Source organism: Oncorhynchus masou, chromosome 24 (genome assembly GCF_036934945.1).
Source record: "Oncorhynchus masou masou isolate Uvic2021 chromosome 24, UVic_Omas_1.1, whole genome shotgun sequence".
NCBI lineage: Eukaryota > Metazoa > Chordata > Actinopteri > Salmoniformes > Salmonidae > Oncorhynchus > Oncorhynchus masou.
The window spans coordinates 94,718,682-94,734,552 of NC_088235.1; the positions used below are offsets into that span (position 1 = coordinate 94,718,682).

A 15,871-nucleotide genomic window follows, 5' to 3' on the forward strand; every position below is an offset into this window, starting at 1 on the left:
GGCATGGGAGTGGCCTTCTCCAATCTGTCTCTGTGTTACTTGTGGCCAGTAGTCAGAGGGGATGAGAGCCAGAGAGTGGGAGAGGAAGGGAGAGAGTGAGTGAGCGTAATGTTTACTGTTCATTTTGATTGTTTATTTCACTTTTGTATATTATCTACTTCACTTGCGTTGGTAATGTTAACATATGTTTTCCATGCCAATAAAGCGCCTTGAATTGAATTGAGTGAGGACGGGATGGAGGGAGGATTTGTGTATGAAAGAGAGCTTCTCCCTACCCTCCAGCTCTGTTTTTTATAAACATTGAGGCGATGTGGAGGAGGTAGGAGTAGCCACAGCTGATGACATCATCCATTTAGCTCAAGGGGATTCTGCAAGAGAGAGGGAGAGAGATGGAGAGTGAGAGAGGAAGGAGGGGTGGTTACCATGGTGATGGGTCCTTTTAAGCAGCTGCTGATTTGCTAGAGCTCTCTCCCTGTCTTCCTCTCTTCCCCCTCCCTCCCTCTCTTCCTCCTCCTCTCTCCCTCTCTCCTCTCCTTTCTCAACCAGCCATTTAGGCAAGAGATTGGTGCTCTGCGCGCTAGGCTGTGGACCTTCCTGCTCCAGTCATTCTACTCTGTCTGCCACATGCGGGGATGGGAGACCCTACCCTCCAAGTACAGAGAGAGGATACTGGCAGGTAAGAGAAGGGAGGACATCTTTATTCTACAGGGCTTTAGCTGTAGTTGGGAGGTGAACTGATCTGCCTCTCACTGCAGAAGACAGCCAGAGCTCTGTTTCTCTAAGCTCAGATGGGATATTACAGATATGTTCAATGTGTTTGATCTTGCTTGGCATGACAATGACCATAGGAGATGGCAAGTGACAGCACAAACAGATCTGGGACCGGGCTACAGTCATGAAGCACAGGCTCTGTCTCTGCATGATTCGAGAGGAAGGAACCAAAGCCCATGAAGCATATGTTACTGCTGCTGCTGCCTCTGGGTAACATCAGACATTAAATGTCTGCTTTCAGCACAGCTGCAGAACAGAACAGAGCACAAACAGACACGACCTGAGGTCCATCTGTTGTTTGGGCGAGGAAGAGGGTCAGTCAGTCACTCACCCCATTTTCAGCCAATTTGTAGATAGCAACTAGGCTAAAACTGCACCATGTTCTCTTCTGTATTGTAATAAAGGGCTGGGGTGGAGGGTTGGATTTGTGGATTTTACACAAAATTATATACATTCGCTGAGAAACAAATAATGCACAGCTTTGTTTTGACTGTATAGCTTTGTGATCCATTGAAATGCATAGCATGAATTATTTATTGAACTTGGTTTTAAAATTCCACTGACATTCCATACTGTCGAAATCTCTCTGTCACTAACATAGCTCACACGTACGCATGCACATACTCATGACAAGGCACGTAGAATTAATATGCATAGTTGCATAAGGTAATGTAGTCACACACGTCACATCGTACACATCCAACACAGACACACACAGTCACACAGTCACACACACACTCGACTGCATTCCGGTACATCGGTTTGGTCTTCATTTGGAGTATCTCTGGGAAATGGAAGGATGTGCTGTGAAGTCTTTTCTTGGTCAGATGTCACAATTGACTGACGTTTCATTGATTAAATGAAAGCCTCTCCACATTGTTTCACCTTCTGTATCTCATTAAAATCAAAATCAGGAAGCCTTAGGTGGAATAGCCTCGTTGCAGTATCGTCTCTTCAATGGACATGTCATGGATTTGATATCTCAGGGGCATGTTGGTACAGTTCACATGGAAAATACCCATCAAATTGAATGCTCCTTGTGTTGAGAATGCAAGACAGAACGAGGTCAATGTGTCTTGAAAGATGTTTGTGGCGACCTGTTTTTTGAATGAGTACTGTGCTTTGAAGGTTTTTGAATGTGATTGTAATTTAACCAAGTTTAAAATGTGTTGTTTTAATTATGTGTTTATTGAATTATGCCTCTTCCATAGCTGCTTTTGATAAAAGAAACAGTAGAAGACTTGGGGGAAAGCCTGTATTCACCAGCTCAAAGGTAATGCATGATAAAAGCTTATTTATTATTTAATTGACTAGTTATTGTTTTATTACTCTCTTGTATTGTTAAAACTTACTTGTGTGACATGTTCCCATCTATAACACAGATACACCTATGTAATGATTATGATATGTAGTTATGATGCCTATTTAGTTGCATGCACTGATTATACTTTACTCTGGATGAGAGCATCTAAGTGCTCAATTACTCAAATGTAAATGTAACGGTGTGATTATGATCTAGGATGGTGACTTTTAAAAGTCTGTAATTACTGCACACTGACACAGAAATGTGAATGGTCGAAACACTAGAGTGGGCCTCACGCACACACACACACACACACAGACACACATACACACACACACACACACCACACACACACACACACACTGATTCTGCTGCTGATGACTGTAGTTTCATCCTCGACACAGAAAGCAATTACCTTTCAGCCCCTCAGAGTGATAAACACACAGACCTTGTGTCGTATCAGACTTATGAAGAGTAACACAAGGCAGACAGAACCTTGAAATATGTGATGAGGGTTGCTTTTGTTTTACAAGCCTGAGTGTACAATACAGCTCAGTCACATGCAGGCGTCCTCACCAGTATTATTCAATCCTATTGAATTAACATTTGCTTTTTGGAATTTAGAAGATTATTATTTATTTATTATTATTATAAGATTATTATTGAGATTAACTTACAATTAGTGCATTTATTCAACTAATGTATGTAATCCAACATATAATGAAAAACCTTTTGAGCCACTATCTGCAAAATCAGTGCTAATCACTTTCTCTATCACAGGTTAATTATAGGTAATTGCAGGTTAGATCGAACTTGCTTCATCCCAGTCTTTAGTTGTTGAATCAAGTCTGTAGGCTACTACTCCATTATCCTAAAGGATGTTGTGTGATCTGATCTTTCCATTCAAACCTCTCCCCTCTCTCTCTCTCGAGCAGCCGAGGGGTGTAAGATGCCCTTGAGTTCCTGCAGCTCCTTGTGAAAGACCTCTTGTCCACAAGACCATTTGGGTCATCAGGAACACAGGGAAAGGAAGTTTCACTGCAGTTACATCATCAGCCACCATGAAGTCAGACGGGCTGGGGACGCCAGGCCTCCCATCCACCGCAGGGAGAGGGACTGGTGCTACCAAGCCTGGAGACACTGGCCCATTCAGGGCAAAGAACGTCAAGCCCAAGCAGCCAGGCGACCACCAGAGCACCACGGCTAAAGCCAAGACTACAACCTCCGCATCAGCCAAACCAGTGCTCAACGGTACGGCTGGCCCAGGGGGGGCTAGGAGGGAGGTAGCCACCGCTAACGGACCTAGGGGGTCCCCAACAGGTGGGAAGGGGACTAAGGACCAGGACAGGAAGCCTAGCCCTAACCCTGGAGCCAGGCCCAAGACCTCTCCCCCAGGCACCACCTCCACAGCTCAGGCCAGGCCAGGGAAGCTGCAGAAGAATACAGTGGGGAAGGGTGACTCTCTTCAGGGGGCAGACAGCAGCACGGCCCACCCCGCAACTGCCACCCCCTCCACATCAGGCAGTGCCTCTCCTGACAACAGTTCCGGAAGCCCACGCAACTGCCCCGCCATGACAGGTCTGTTCTAACATCCAACATAATTAACTTGCTCCCCAGTGGGCAAAACTGGTTGAAAATACATTATAATGACTTTGTAATGATTTTCAACTCATTTTGCCAGCTGGGAAACTGTATTTCCCTTGTCTAACATCCAATGTTATTAAGTTGCCTCCCAGTAGGGAAAAACTGTTGAAAAGACATAATGATGTTGTAATTACATTGTAATGACGTTGTGATAATAACGCTGTAATGACGTTGTGATAAGGACTCTGTAATGACGTGATTCTAACCAGTTTTGACGCTGGGTTAATTCACTCATTGTTATGATGACATTAATTTGATTTTATGTCTGAAAAATTAGCTTGATTCAGAAATGAATGGTAGCAGGTTTTGTGAAGAATAAGTAGCAAAGTGATTTAAATGAGTTATGCTTTATCCCAGAGGGGCGGCAGGTAGCTTAGTGGTTAGAGCGTTGGACTAGTAACCGAATCCCTGAGCTGACAAGGTAAAAATCTGTTGTTCTTCCCATGAACAAGGCAGTTAACCCATTGTTCCTAGGCTGTCATTGAAAATAAGGATTTGTTCTTAACTGACTTGCCTAGTTAAATAAAGGTAAAATAAATCAAATAGGGAGACGGGAGAGAATACATTGAAGTAGAAACGTGTTGTAGTAGTGGTGTGTATAAAGATGAATCAGAAAGCACTCATTTCTTTCACACATATTAATCAGTTCAATGGTAGCACCATGGAAATGAACATCCATATAGGTAGCACAGCCTGTGTGGTAACAAACACCCAAAAAAGCCACACAGCTCACACACAGACCAATTGTTTCTCCACCGTAAGTCTGGTCCTAGCTCCTGTGGTGACGATGTATGCTAGTAGACTAAAATCAAAGTTTATTGGTTGCATACACAGTTACACAGATGTTATATTAGGTGCAGCGAAAGTCCAAAAAAAATGTACATCTAGAAAAATCTGAAACATATCCAAATTACAATCCAAATAACACTATAAGAATAATCCCAAAAACTATCTGTGCTTATGTGCATGGGATTAATGTACACAAAGATATACTATGAATGATATGTACAACAATATATATATTACAGTGAGCTATGTCAAGTATACAATATATACAGACACAGTGGGTCTAAACAGTATAGAAATGGGAAGCATTGATTGTTCAATGTCTAAAGCTTAGTGTGTGTGTGTGTGTGTGTGTGTGTGTGTGTGTGTGTGTGTGTGTGTGTGTGTGTGTGTGTGTGTGTGTGTGTGTGTGTGTGTGTGTGTGTGTGTGTGTGTGTGTGTGTGTGTGTGTGTGTGTGTGTGTGTGCGTGCGTGCGTGTGTGCTCGCGTGTGTGTGTGCATGAGAGCTTGTGTTTGTGTTTTTGTGTGAGTGGGTGTGGGTGTACAGTGCCTTCGGAAAGTAATCAGACCACTTGACTTTTTCCATATTCTGTTACGTTACAGCCTTATTGTAATATGTATTAAGTAAAACATTTCCTCATCAATCTATACACAATACCAGTCAATTACAAAGTGAAAACAGATTTTTTAAAGATTTTTTGTAACGTATTAAAAATAAAAAATAGAAATACCAGAAGACCCTTTGCTATTAGCCTCAAAATTGAGCTCAGGTACATCCTGTTTAAACGTACCATGGAGTCCACCTGTGATAAATTAAATTGATTGGACATGATTTGGAAAGACACACACCTGTCTATATAAGGTCCCACAGTTGACAGTGCATGTCAGAGCAAAAACCAAGCCATGCGGTTGAAAGACTTGTCCGTAAAGCGCCAAGACAGGATTGTGTTAAGGAACAGATCTGGGGAAGGGTACCATAACATTTATGCAGCATTGAAGCTCCCCAGGTACACAGTGGCCTCCATCATTCTTAAACGGAAGAAGTTTGGAACCCCCAAGACTCTTCCTAGAGCTGGCCGCCCAGCCAAACTGAGCAATCGGGGGAGAAGGGCCTTGGTCAGGGAGGTGACCAAGAATCCGATGGTCACTCTGAAATACCTCCAGAGTTCCTCTATGGAGATGGGACAACTTTACAGAAGGACAACCATCTCTGCAGCACTCCACCAATCAGGCCTTTATGGTAGAGAGGCCAGACGGGAGCCTCTCCTCAGTAAAAGGCACATGGCGGCCCGCTTGGAGTTCGCCAAAAGGCACCTAAAGACTCTCACACCATGAGAAATAAGATTCTCTGGTCTGATGAAACCAAAATTGTTCTCTTTGGCCTGAATGCCAAGCATCACAACTGGAGGAAACCTGGCACCATCCCTACGATGGAACATGGTGGTGGCAGCATCTCCCGACTTGAACCCATTCTAACATCTCAGGAGAGACCTGAAAATAGCAGCAATGCTCCCAACCTGACAGAGTTTGACAGAATCTGCGGAGAAAAATGCGGGAAAACTCCACCAAATACAGGCGTACCAAGCTTGTAGTGTCGTACCCAAGAAGACTTGAGGCTGCAATCGCTTCCAAAGGTGCTTCAACAAAGTACTGAGTAAAGGGTCAGAATATTTATTTTGAATGCATTTGCAAACATTTCTAAAAACATGTTTTTGCTTTGTCATTATGGGGTATTGTGTGTAGATTGATGAGTGAAGAAAACAATTTAACCCATTTTAGAATAAGGCTGTAACGTAACAAAATGTGTAAACTTTCCGAATCCACTGTATGTGTGCGAAAAGGACTCAATAAGGTGTAGATTAGAGTATAGGGCCTCAGCCGGTCTGTCCCTCCTTTTCATTCAAAAGAGAAAGGGAGAGACTCAGAGTGCCATATGCTCTCCCTCCCTCCCTCCCTCCCTCCCTCCCTCCCTCCCTCCCTCCCTCCCTCCCTCCCTCCCTCCCTCCCTCCCTCCCTCCCTCCCTCCCTCCCTCCCTCCCTCCCTCCCTCCCTCCCTCCCTCCCTCCCTCCCTCCCTCCCTCCCTCTAACCAGCCCAGTCATCCCATCTATCTACTCTACTCCAGCTCTGTTATTGCCTCTGATTTTGCAATATTTTGGCTTTGATGTGCAGTACTAATATCAGTTCCTAGCCTCTAGCTCTCACATCCTTGTTAGCTCTCCTTATAATGGAATCATCTCTGTACTTTGAGGATTTCAAGAGTTCAATTAGCATTTCTCCCCTCAAAACTGCCTGTTTATTGTTGCTCTATTTGTCCCCAGTAAGCTGTATAAATTAATTCTGCCTCTTAATCCCTCATTCTAAGTGAGCAGTTTTCATTTTCTGAAATGAGACCGTTTCCAACAATAAATATCAGTGTTTGGTTAAACATACTATAACGATCCTCTGTGTTTTAGATCTTAAGACAAAAACACAGGCTAAAGTTCTGACCAAATCTCCACTGACCAAACCACCCCAGAAAACAGACACCACAAAGACCAACAGGTAAGCAGCACTGCCCTCGATATCAGAACATCCAATTTTGGTAGACCATCCCTGAGAAATGGTAGAAATAACTCTGCTGCCCCCCACTGTTTTATAGTGGTAATTGCTAGTCTATACAGAGATGGGTGAAACGAGACATTGCAGTACTTGTTAATGCCATGGTCTTTTGAGGTTTATGCGCTTTCATCCCTTAGTGTGATCAGACCTTGTGATTTTGTATCCTTTATTGAATGCTTGTTGTTATTGTCCTAAATTAAACATATTTTTAAGCAATTAAAATGGCTTTCATTTTGTGAGTGTCAGGATTAATTTTCTGTTCTCCGGTGCTGTTCTTTTGACTTCATGTTTTTTTCATCTCCCCGATCAGCCCTACCAATAAGCCTAGCACCAGAGAGGCCAATAAAGCCAAACTCCCCGCTACAGGAAGAACAACAACTGTAGGAACAGGAGCCAGAGCAGACACAAAGGGGCTGAGCACACCAACAGGCTCATCTGAGAACCAGGGTGAGAAACCGTGTGTGTGCATCCATGCGTGCATGTGTGTTTCTTCCAATACAAATCCTAACATCTCACTGGGCCAAACTATTGAAATATGTTTCTCCTCTCATGCAGTCTCTAGACCTGGGTCATCCGTGAGTGCCAGAAAGCCTGCATCTCCCAGGAAAGAGGAGGATAAGGATGGTTCAGCAGACAAAGCAGCCAGGAAGACAACAAAAACCACCCCAGCTACCGCAGCCACTGCCAAAACTACTTCTAAACCAGTAAAAGCCATCACCAGCTCCTCTCCTTCCAAACAGCCTCCACTAGCAACGGCCAAACCTGGGCCAAAGCAGAATGCTACCTCTGAATCTCCTACAGAGAAAGCCTCACCCAAGTCAGCGGGGCCAGTTAAAAACGTATCCTCTGTCATTTCATCCAAAAAGCCTGCAGCTAAAGAGAAAGAGGGATCTAATGGTAAAACCTCTACAGAGACCCAGCAGGCTAATGACACTGGTTCCAGAGCAGAGAGGGTCTCCTCACATTCAGATCCCAGAGTGAAGGCCTCAGAGCCAGTAGCAACATCCACAGAGCAGAGTCCAGCTCATAACATCCCACTACCACCATGCCCCCAGGGCCACAGTGGAGGAGGGGACTCCCTCTCCTTACCCCTGAATGCCAGTCCTCAGAAATCTGCCAAACAACCAGGTAAACCTAACTGCACAAAAGGAGTCAGGGCTCTGTCCAATCAGCCACCAGCAATCAACCACATATTTAATGGGAATAACCTCGTAAGCGGAGAGCCTGCTAAGCACACAGAGGGGACACACACATGTAAACACACTCCTGGCTCAGCCACAGACCTTCCACTGGACACCCCAACTCCAGGCAGCCCTCTGGAGGACTCGTGGAGCAGCCTGCACCACCAGGTCAGCCCTGAGTCAGAATCCGGCAGTGCCACCACCTCATCAGACGACATCAAGCCTCGCTCCGAGGACTACGACGCCGGGGGCTCCCAGGACGATGTGGATGACTGCTGCTCCAACGAGCGCGGCGAATCCAAGGGGGGCGGAACCATGCGTTGCCATGACTTCCTGGGTCGCAGTAGTAGTGACACGAGTACGCCTGAGGAGCTGAAGATGCTGGATGGTGGACTGCGGGTCGAGGTGAGGCTGAAGGGGTGCGAGGTAGAGACCACCAGCGAGGAGGAAGGGGTGAAGCAACGGCCCCGCTCCTGGCTGAGCAGGGACCGTGACGAGGTCCCTGTTGAGGAGGAGCTGCAGGCCAATATTACGGTGAAGCAGGTCCCCGACAGCCAGCTCTTCTCCTCTGAGGAGTCCGAGGAGTCTGAGGAAGAGGATGAGAGGTCAGAGGTGGAGGTTCTTCCTGTTCACCAGGCCCCTCTGCCTCCTGCCGATCCCTCTTCTCAATTCCAGGGCATTGTGAACATGGCCTTCGAGGATGGAGCTGACCCTGGTCAAGTCAACGAACAGCAGCAGCAACTGGACTACCAATCAGCATCTAACTTCCGCCGCTCTGTTCTGATCTCTGTTGACGAGTGTGAGGAGCTGGGATCAGAGGAGTGCGGGGTGCAGACTCCGCCCCAGCAACAGCCTGATGACCCCCTCACGCCCTGCGACGTCTTCGGGAGCAACCCTTCTCCGGCCCCTCAGTCAGTCCCCAATTTTGTCTCTCACTCTGGGGGGCACCTGGCATTGGACTTTCCCAAAAGCACACCTCAGCAGCAGCAGGAACAAGGCAACGAGCACGAGTCCAACAACAACAAACCCAACAAACCCATTGTTTTCCTCACTGAGATCCAAGATCCTCTGGTAGATGACCATAACCCCACCAAAGTGGAGGGAGTAGAGCCCAGCCCTGGTTGCCCTTCTCTGGACCATGACCCCACTGACCTGCCTCCCCAAGAGCGAGAGAGACCCTGCCACCTAGACCTCCGGCCTGCTGAACAGTACAGCAATGGCGGATCACCACGCAAGAACCCCTCAACCAAGCCTAGCCAAGCATCTGTACCTGTGCATGTAGACAGCAAGAGATCAGACTTACATACAGACTTAAATTACCCTCAGCAGAAAGGGGGCTCTCCTGTACATGCAGCTATCCCATCTAGGAACCCACCTAATTTAAACCCTGTAGCCAAACCCCTCACCCATTCTCCCTCCCCACCCAGCCAAAATCCATTAGTCAAGTCATAGTTCGTTAATTAGTTGCCCCTTTGTATCTTGCAATCTCCTCTGTCTGATATAACATGATGCTCAGACTATTCATTTGCATTATGACACGTACACTTATCCCCTTCCTCTCAAAATGAATATAATACAGATTACTTAACTAGTTCAAATCAAATTGGATAAGGGGTCGTTTTTTTATATGCCCATATAGTGTAGCCGAAAGCTTGTTATAAATACACAAAATATCTGTGTACCAGTCCCTTGATTTGAATTGGTAACACCAACATCCGTTAAAAAAAAATGGAGATTGGTCAATCAAGAAACGTGCAGAAGTAGCTTAGATATAATCATCTTATAACAACTAAACTACCTTTTTTCAGAGGCATTCTGACCTTGACTACTTAGATTACTTATGGAAAGAAAAAGCAATGTTGATTTCAATGAGAACTGATACTAAAATATTAAGTGTGAGTCCTAAATGGCACCCTATTCCCTTTTATAAGGCACTACTTTTGACCACGGCCCGTAAGGTCAAAAGTAGTGCACTGTGTAAGGAACAGGGTTCCATTTGGGATACATATTTAGTGTAAAGTAGTGTGTCATGTGTTGGTTAGAAACCCCCTGCCTTCTGACAAGGTGTGGCGGACTGATGTAGGCCTAGTTGTACGAATGCACTTTGATGTACATAAAAATGCAAATATTCAATGACTTTTCATTTCTTTTAGTGAATGCAACAAAATCCAACAGCTGCTGGCCTTTTTTAAGCCACAGCTGATTATATTATTTATTAGATTGATGTTTCCGTAATTTGTATTTCATGCAGAAGACGTGCAACCAAGATATGATTTTTTTTTTAAATCAAATGACACAATAATATGCAAAGTGGCCAGTTGATTTGGAGGGTAAATCCACAAATACTAAGCTGTCATTACGACCAGATTGCTTTTGAGAAAGATTTCAATCTTTGTTTTACTTACCTACAGGGACCCTTGCCTACCCAGGATTGGCTTGTTTTTGTTATTTATTGTCAGACCCTTCTAACCTGTATCTTCTCATTAGTCTGCTTATCAAAAAGACATCTGCATGATAGTAGTACATGCCGTTTGTTGTGTCTTTTTATTTATTCCACCCAATATGTTTGTTTTTACTTAATAAGTTAAAAAAAATGTTTTATTATGTAATTCTGGTTTGGTTCAATAGACGTGTGGTACTGCCTGGTAGTTGTCTGTATGTGGTGTGTCTAGAACAATCTTTATATTCCATGTCTCTCTTTTTTCACTCTCATATGATAAGCTATTACTTAGTTAGGGGTCACGTCTCAAATGGCACCCTCTTCCTCATATAGTGCACTATACAGGTGATATGGTGGCATTTGGGATGCATACTAGTTACGGTCTATCCCAGTGCAAAACATATCAATCTTGTTTTTGCTGTCAACAGCAATAAGGGGTCAATTGTATCATCCATTGCCAGCATGGATCTGTTATTTACAGTGATATGGAAGCAGTGTTAATTACAGAAAGAAACTGTACATAAAATCAGATGGGAAATGTTAGCTTAACCTATGTACTTCCCTTTGTGCTGCAAAGTAAATAATTTCTGCCTGAATTTAGTTTTTTGTGACAGTATTATAATCATATCTGTACAATACAATAGTTATATTCATTAGTTAAAGATACGGTTTATTTCTTCAAACATATCACAGGTGCCTGAGCAAACTGAGTTATGCAGAGTTAACTAACCAGCGCTGGCAATGCAATGAATGGCTTACTGTGTTTTTTTACTGGTGGATAAGAGACACATCCAGACAACTACATCCCTCTGTGCTTGACCTTTAAGGCAGCTGTCCATCCTATCTGTCACCCACAGTCCAGGTCAGTGACTACTCATGACTTATGCATATGATATAATTCTACATTATATCAACAATTTCATATTATAATCCATTGGTCTGTAACTAGGTACCAACAATGGTGAAATGAGGGCCTCCCGCCTCTCTCCTAGTGGAATAGAGGACAGGTTATTGACTCATCCTGTCATTTGATTATTAATGGATGTTAAGAGGACACAGTTGCATTAAGGGTGAACTTTAGTCATCTAAATGTTGGGATAATAATGTAAAAGTGACATGCAGGATACCTTTGTAATGACTATGGACTTATGGAAAGATGAATTGTTATGTCATTGTCAACTGTTTTTAGGGGGCATTGAAGGACAATGGATCAAACAACAACCCCAACCTGTACACATGACTGACGCCCCTCCAAAGCCCTCTCTACCAACTATGAACTGAACGTGAGACAAGCTTTTGAACACCTCAGCTCCTCTGACAACAGCAGCAGGAGGAGCACAGTTGGGTAGGAGGAGGAGAACGACAAAGAGGAAGATTACAATGGAGAGAGTGGTAAGTTTGCGGAGCGTGACTGGAGCATGCTGAAGCAACTCCTCTCGGACCAGGAGTCCAGTCTTGGCTTCATAAACCCAGTCCCTGAGGACCTAAACCTAGCCCAGTATCTCATCAAGTAGACCCTGTCCGTCTCCCGGGACTGCCTGGACACCCAGCAAACCTTCCTGCTCCACGAGAAGGAGACATTTAAACGCTGGGCAGAGCTCATATCACCACGGGAGGACTCCACAACCAGCATCACTGTGACCAGCTTCTCGCCTGAGTATGCTGCCTCTCCGCAGGGTAGTGGACCATCGGGGAGCTAGAAACTTATCACTGACAAAGCCTATACAGAATTAAGGACTAATGGATCATCTTGGAGTTAGAAACACATCACTTGATTGACAGGTTTAAGGACTAAGGAGACACTATGTTAACTTCTTTCTGGATTTATCAACCTTCTCTCTAGATTCATCAACTAAACAACACTTCTTCTGAGACAGACACTACAACAGTACTTTCTATCAGCGGGACCTGTTACACTTTCTCTCTGGACTTCTGCAACATGTCTATGGTTTACTGACATCTACAGTACCACAATTATTCTGTCTTGATGTTTGAGTCATCCTCTATTTATTGGTTGACTGTCTCATGCTTTTTCTGCTGCTTTTTATGAGCTTTGAGTTTTTTCAGACTCTCAAACTGAACTTGTTTGTTTGCATTCAGTCCCCTTCACAGTGCTTGACTTGGACTAAAATAGGTTCCAGTACTAATTTTGGGTGCCGGTACTGTTTATATTTATGTAAAGGAGCTCCACAATACCTTTCGATAAGAGGATCAGCTCCAGTGAGCTCCTGCCCAAGTCAAGCTCTGCCCCTTCATCATCTTCAGTTATATCCTTAATAATTAATGGACTGAGAGTTTAGACACAAATAAGGTGTTGTGCATGCGGACATTTATGTCTGTTTAACTGTTTACTTGGTGTTCGCAACCTTCAGAAAGAAGAAAATAAAAAATAAATGTTTTTCTCATGGCTCTCTACTCATGATGATGGTTAAACAGTGGAGTTTCACAGAAACTAGAGAATATGTTGGTCTGTTGGCTTTATATTCATTGTGTATATGACCATTAAAATGTTTGGTTCTAAATACAATGGTTTCATATTTTGGGGAGGTTGGTGATAGTGAAAATACAATAGCAGATCATTTTTTTTAAATAAACATATAATTTGTGAAATTATATAGATGTTTATTGTACATGTCGGGTTAAAATGAGGGATACACTTGGGCGTTTGTTGCTGTACGTGAAATGACCTAAATGGCGTCACCTTTTTAGGGTCCTGTGACGTCATTGCTCACACCATCACGTGCCTCGTTAGATTCCAGTCAACTCAGCACCGCTCATTCGGACAAAACAGACTTGTTTTGTTATCCAACTTCGCACCATATCTCATTTTGGGTGAATACAGTTAGCTACATACCACCACCTATAATGACTACCAACGGTAATGACAGGACAACTCAATGGAAAACAACAATTATAGTCAGCACATCACTTCAGGTAACGTTTAACACCACAAATGGCTAGCCAAAGAAGTTACTAGCGAGCTAGCTTGGGCAGAAATGGAAAATTGTATAATTGAGTTCTTCCCAATATTGATATGAAGTCACAATGTTGACAATTTGATTATTACAGCTTATTAGATTTCATCAAGATATTACCCATCTAAAACATTACCCTACTAAAACACACAGAATCATGACACATCCAGGATGCTTCTTGCACAGCACCATCGGATCCGATTCTCAGACGCTGTCAAGTCGGGATCCATTGTTTTCCCGCAGTCAGGTAATCATCAATTTGATATTACGTTATTTGATTCATGCTTCAAAGGTACAGTATGTATGCCTATACTAGAGATCCGCAGTTGGTGTCTTTAGGCTATCATATTGCCAATGCCAAGAAGACCGTGTCACAGTGCCACCTACCACCTGTTGTAAGGGGGTTCCCGCCATACACACTGTCCCCTGGGCCTGTCATGACATGAGATACCTTTCAGCTAATTTGGTCTAACTTCAAAAACTGCAGGATTTTGCTCCTATTAAAAGGCTGCAGAAGACTTCTGTCGGGTATTACCTAGATATTTTGTGATAGCCCATTGACTCCCTCATAATCTAGCAAATAAAGCACATAAGCCCAAGGCCAGTCTGCAAAACCAAAGTTGTGTTATAAATGAATGTATATGTGGGTTGTCCAGGTATTGCATTCCTCATAATAAACCCACAAGAACTCCCAGAGAACCTTGAGGAAGCAGGACTGTTTGACCAGATCAAGAAGTTTGTGACGGTTCACCGCAATAGTTTCCTTCTCCTGCAAGCCCCTTTTTATGGGAAGAAGGAACTGGGCATCATGTCAGTGATACAACACAGGTATAGTTATTTTATTATACTTTATAGCAGACTATTTTATTCCTGCCTGGAATGATTCTAACATGTGCAAATGTTATACATTTACAGGCCAATGTGGACTAGTGTAGTTTCACAGTAATTGATCACTCTTCCTCTAAACGATTATCCTACTGTACTGACCCAAATACATTCAAATGACCAGTAGTTTTGAATGATGCAACAATATTTCCGGTCACATGTATATGTTAGTGCTGTGCTTTCATTGTAACTGAGGGATCCTGTGGTCTATTGCAGATTCTTTGGCAGCAATCTCAGAGTTCTACCTGTACGTAACAACACAGAGATAGTCAAGGGGATGCTGACTATAGCCAAAGTAAGGATGAAAGAAGACACCCCTAAGTCCTCACACATTATATTGACATGGATATTAAGTAATAATAATACTGAAAAATGAAAATTAAGATACTTGGCATAGGTTGATAAAAAATCTAATCAAAATCAAATGTTATTTGTCACATGCTTACTTACAGGCCCTTAACCAACAATGCAGTTCAAGAAATTAAAAATATTTACTAAATAAACTAAAGTAAAAAATAAAATAAAAAGTAGCACAATAAAATAACTATCAAGGCTATATACAGGGGAAACCGGTACCGAGTCAATGTGCGGGGGTAAAGGTCAGTCAAGGTCATTTGTACATGTAGGTAGGGGTAAAGTGACTATGCATAGATAAGATATAGTCAATACAAATATGGTTTATAACGATAAAGTTGACACAAAGTTAGGCTACTTTACTTTGCTCAGGGACAATGCACATTAAAAACATTTCTGTCAATGTGCAAGGTTTTTGCCAGCCGGCTAAAGTTGAGAGTTCGAGTTTTCCCCCTGTGATAATGAAAGTGATCTCATCTTCCAGGCCACCAGTAAGCCCCATGTTGACAGCGTGCGGGATCGGATGTCTCTGGCCAGGGCCCACATTATAGAGAGCAGCTCTGTCTGGGAGATGCTCAAGGACATTAAGCTGGGGTGAGCAGCTGGTGCAGAGTGGGGATGCCAGGTCCCCTCAAACCTACCTGTTCATGGTAGGTTAGTGACTCTAATGATTGATTTATGCTAGGTCTGGCATCCGCTGTGTTTACGGTCACAAGCACAGAATGACTTTAACCCAACTGGCATGTGTTTAGTGTGCTTGATATACTCAATGCATCCAATCCTGTATCCAGAAGAATACTATTACTGTATAGATTCAGTAGAAAGTCAATTGAATATCCAGCATTGCAAATAAGTGAAATGAGGCTTAAATAAAGAAATATTTTTTTGTAGATTGTGTATTTATTATTTATTATTAGCCTGAAACAATCATT

The 15,871-nt window shown here is 43.4% G+C and overlaps 2 protein-coding genes across 2 annotated transcripts; both read left to right on the forward strand.

Annotated features, from left to right (window-relative positions):
* Positions 1–558: 558 nt before the first annotated feature.
* On the forward strand, positions 559–12,425 carry LOC135511482 (BTB/POZ domain-containing protein 8-like). Its single transcript, XM_064932975.1, has 7 exons — positions 559–676; positions 1,983–2,044; positions 3,010–3,652; positions 6,960–7,047; positions 7,415–7,551; positions 7,660–9,674; positions 12,240–12,425. Exons 3-7 carry the CDS (start codon positions 3,136–3,138, stop codon positions 12,423–12,425), a joined length of 2,943 nt encoding a protein of 980 aa, XP_064789047.1. The 5' UTR covers positions 559–676; positions 1,983–2,044; positions 3,010–3,135.
* A 1,062-nt stretch (positions 12,426–13,487) lies between these two features.
* LOC135513070 (protein SPO16 homolog) lies at positions 13,488–15,829 on the forward strand. The gene is made up of 5 exons (XM_064935748.1): positions 13,488–13,659; positions 13,854–13,947; positions 14,357–14,528; positions 14,802–14,880; positions 15,424–15,829. Exons 1-5 carry the CDS (start codon positions 13,591–13,593, stop codon positions 15,535–15,537), a joined length of 528 nt encoding a protein of 175 aa, XP_064791820.1. The 5' UTR covers positions 13,488–13,590; the 3' UTR covers positions 15,538–15,829.
* Positions 15,830–15,871: the final 42 nt, after the last annotated feature.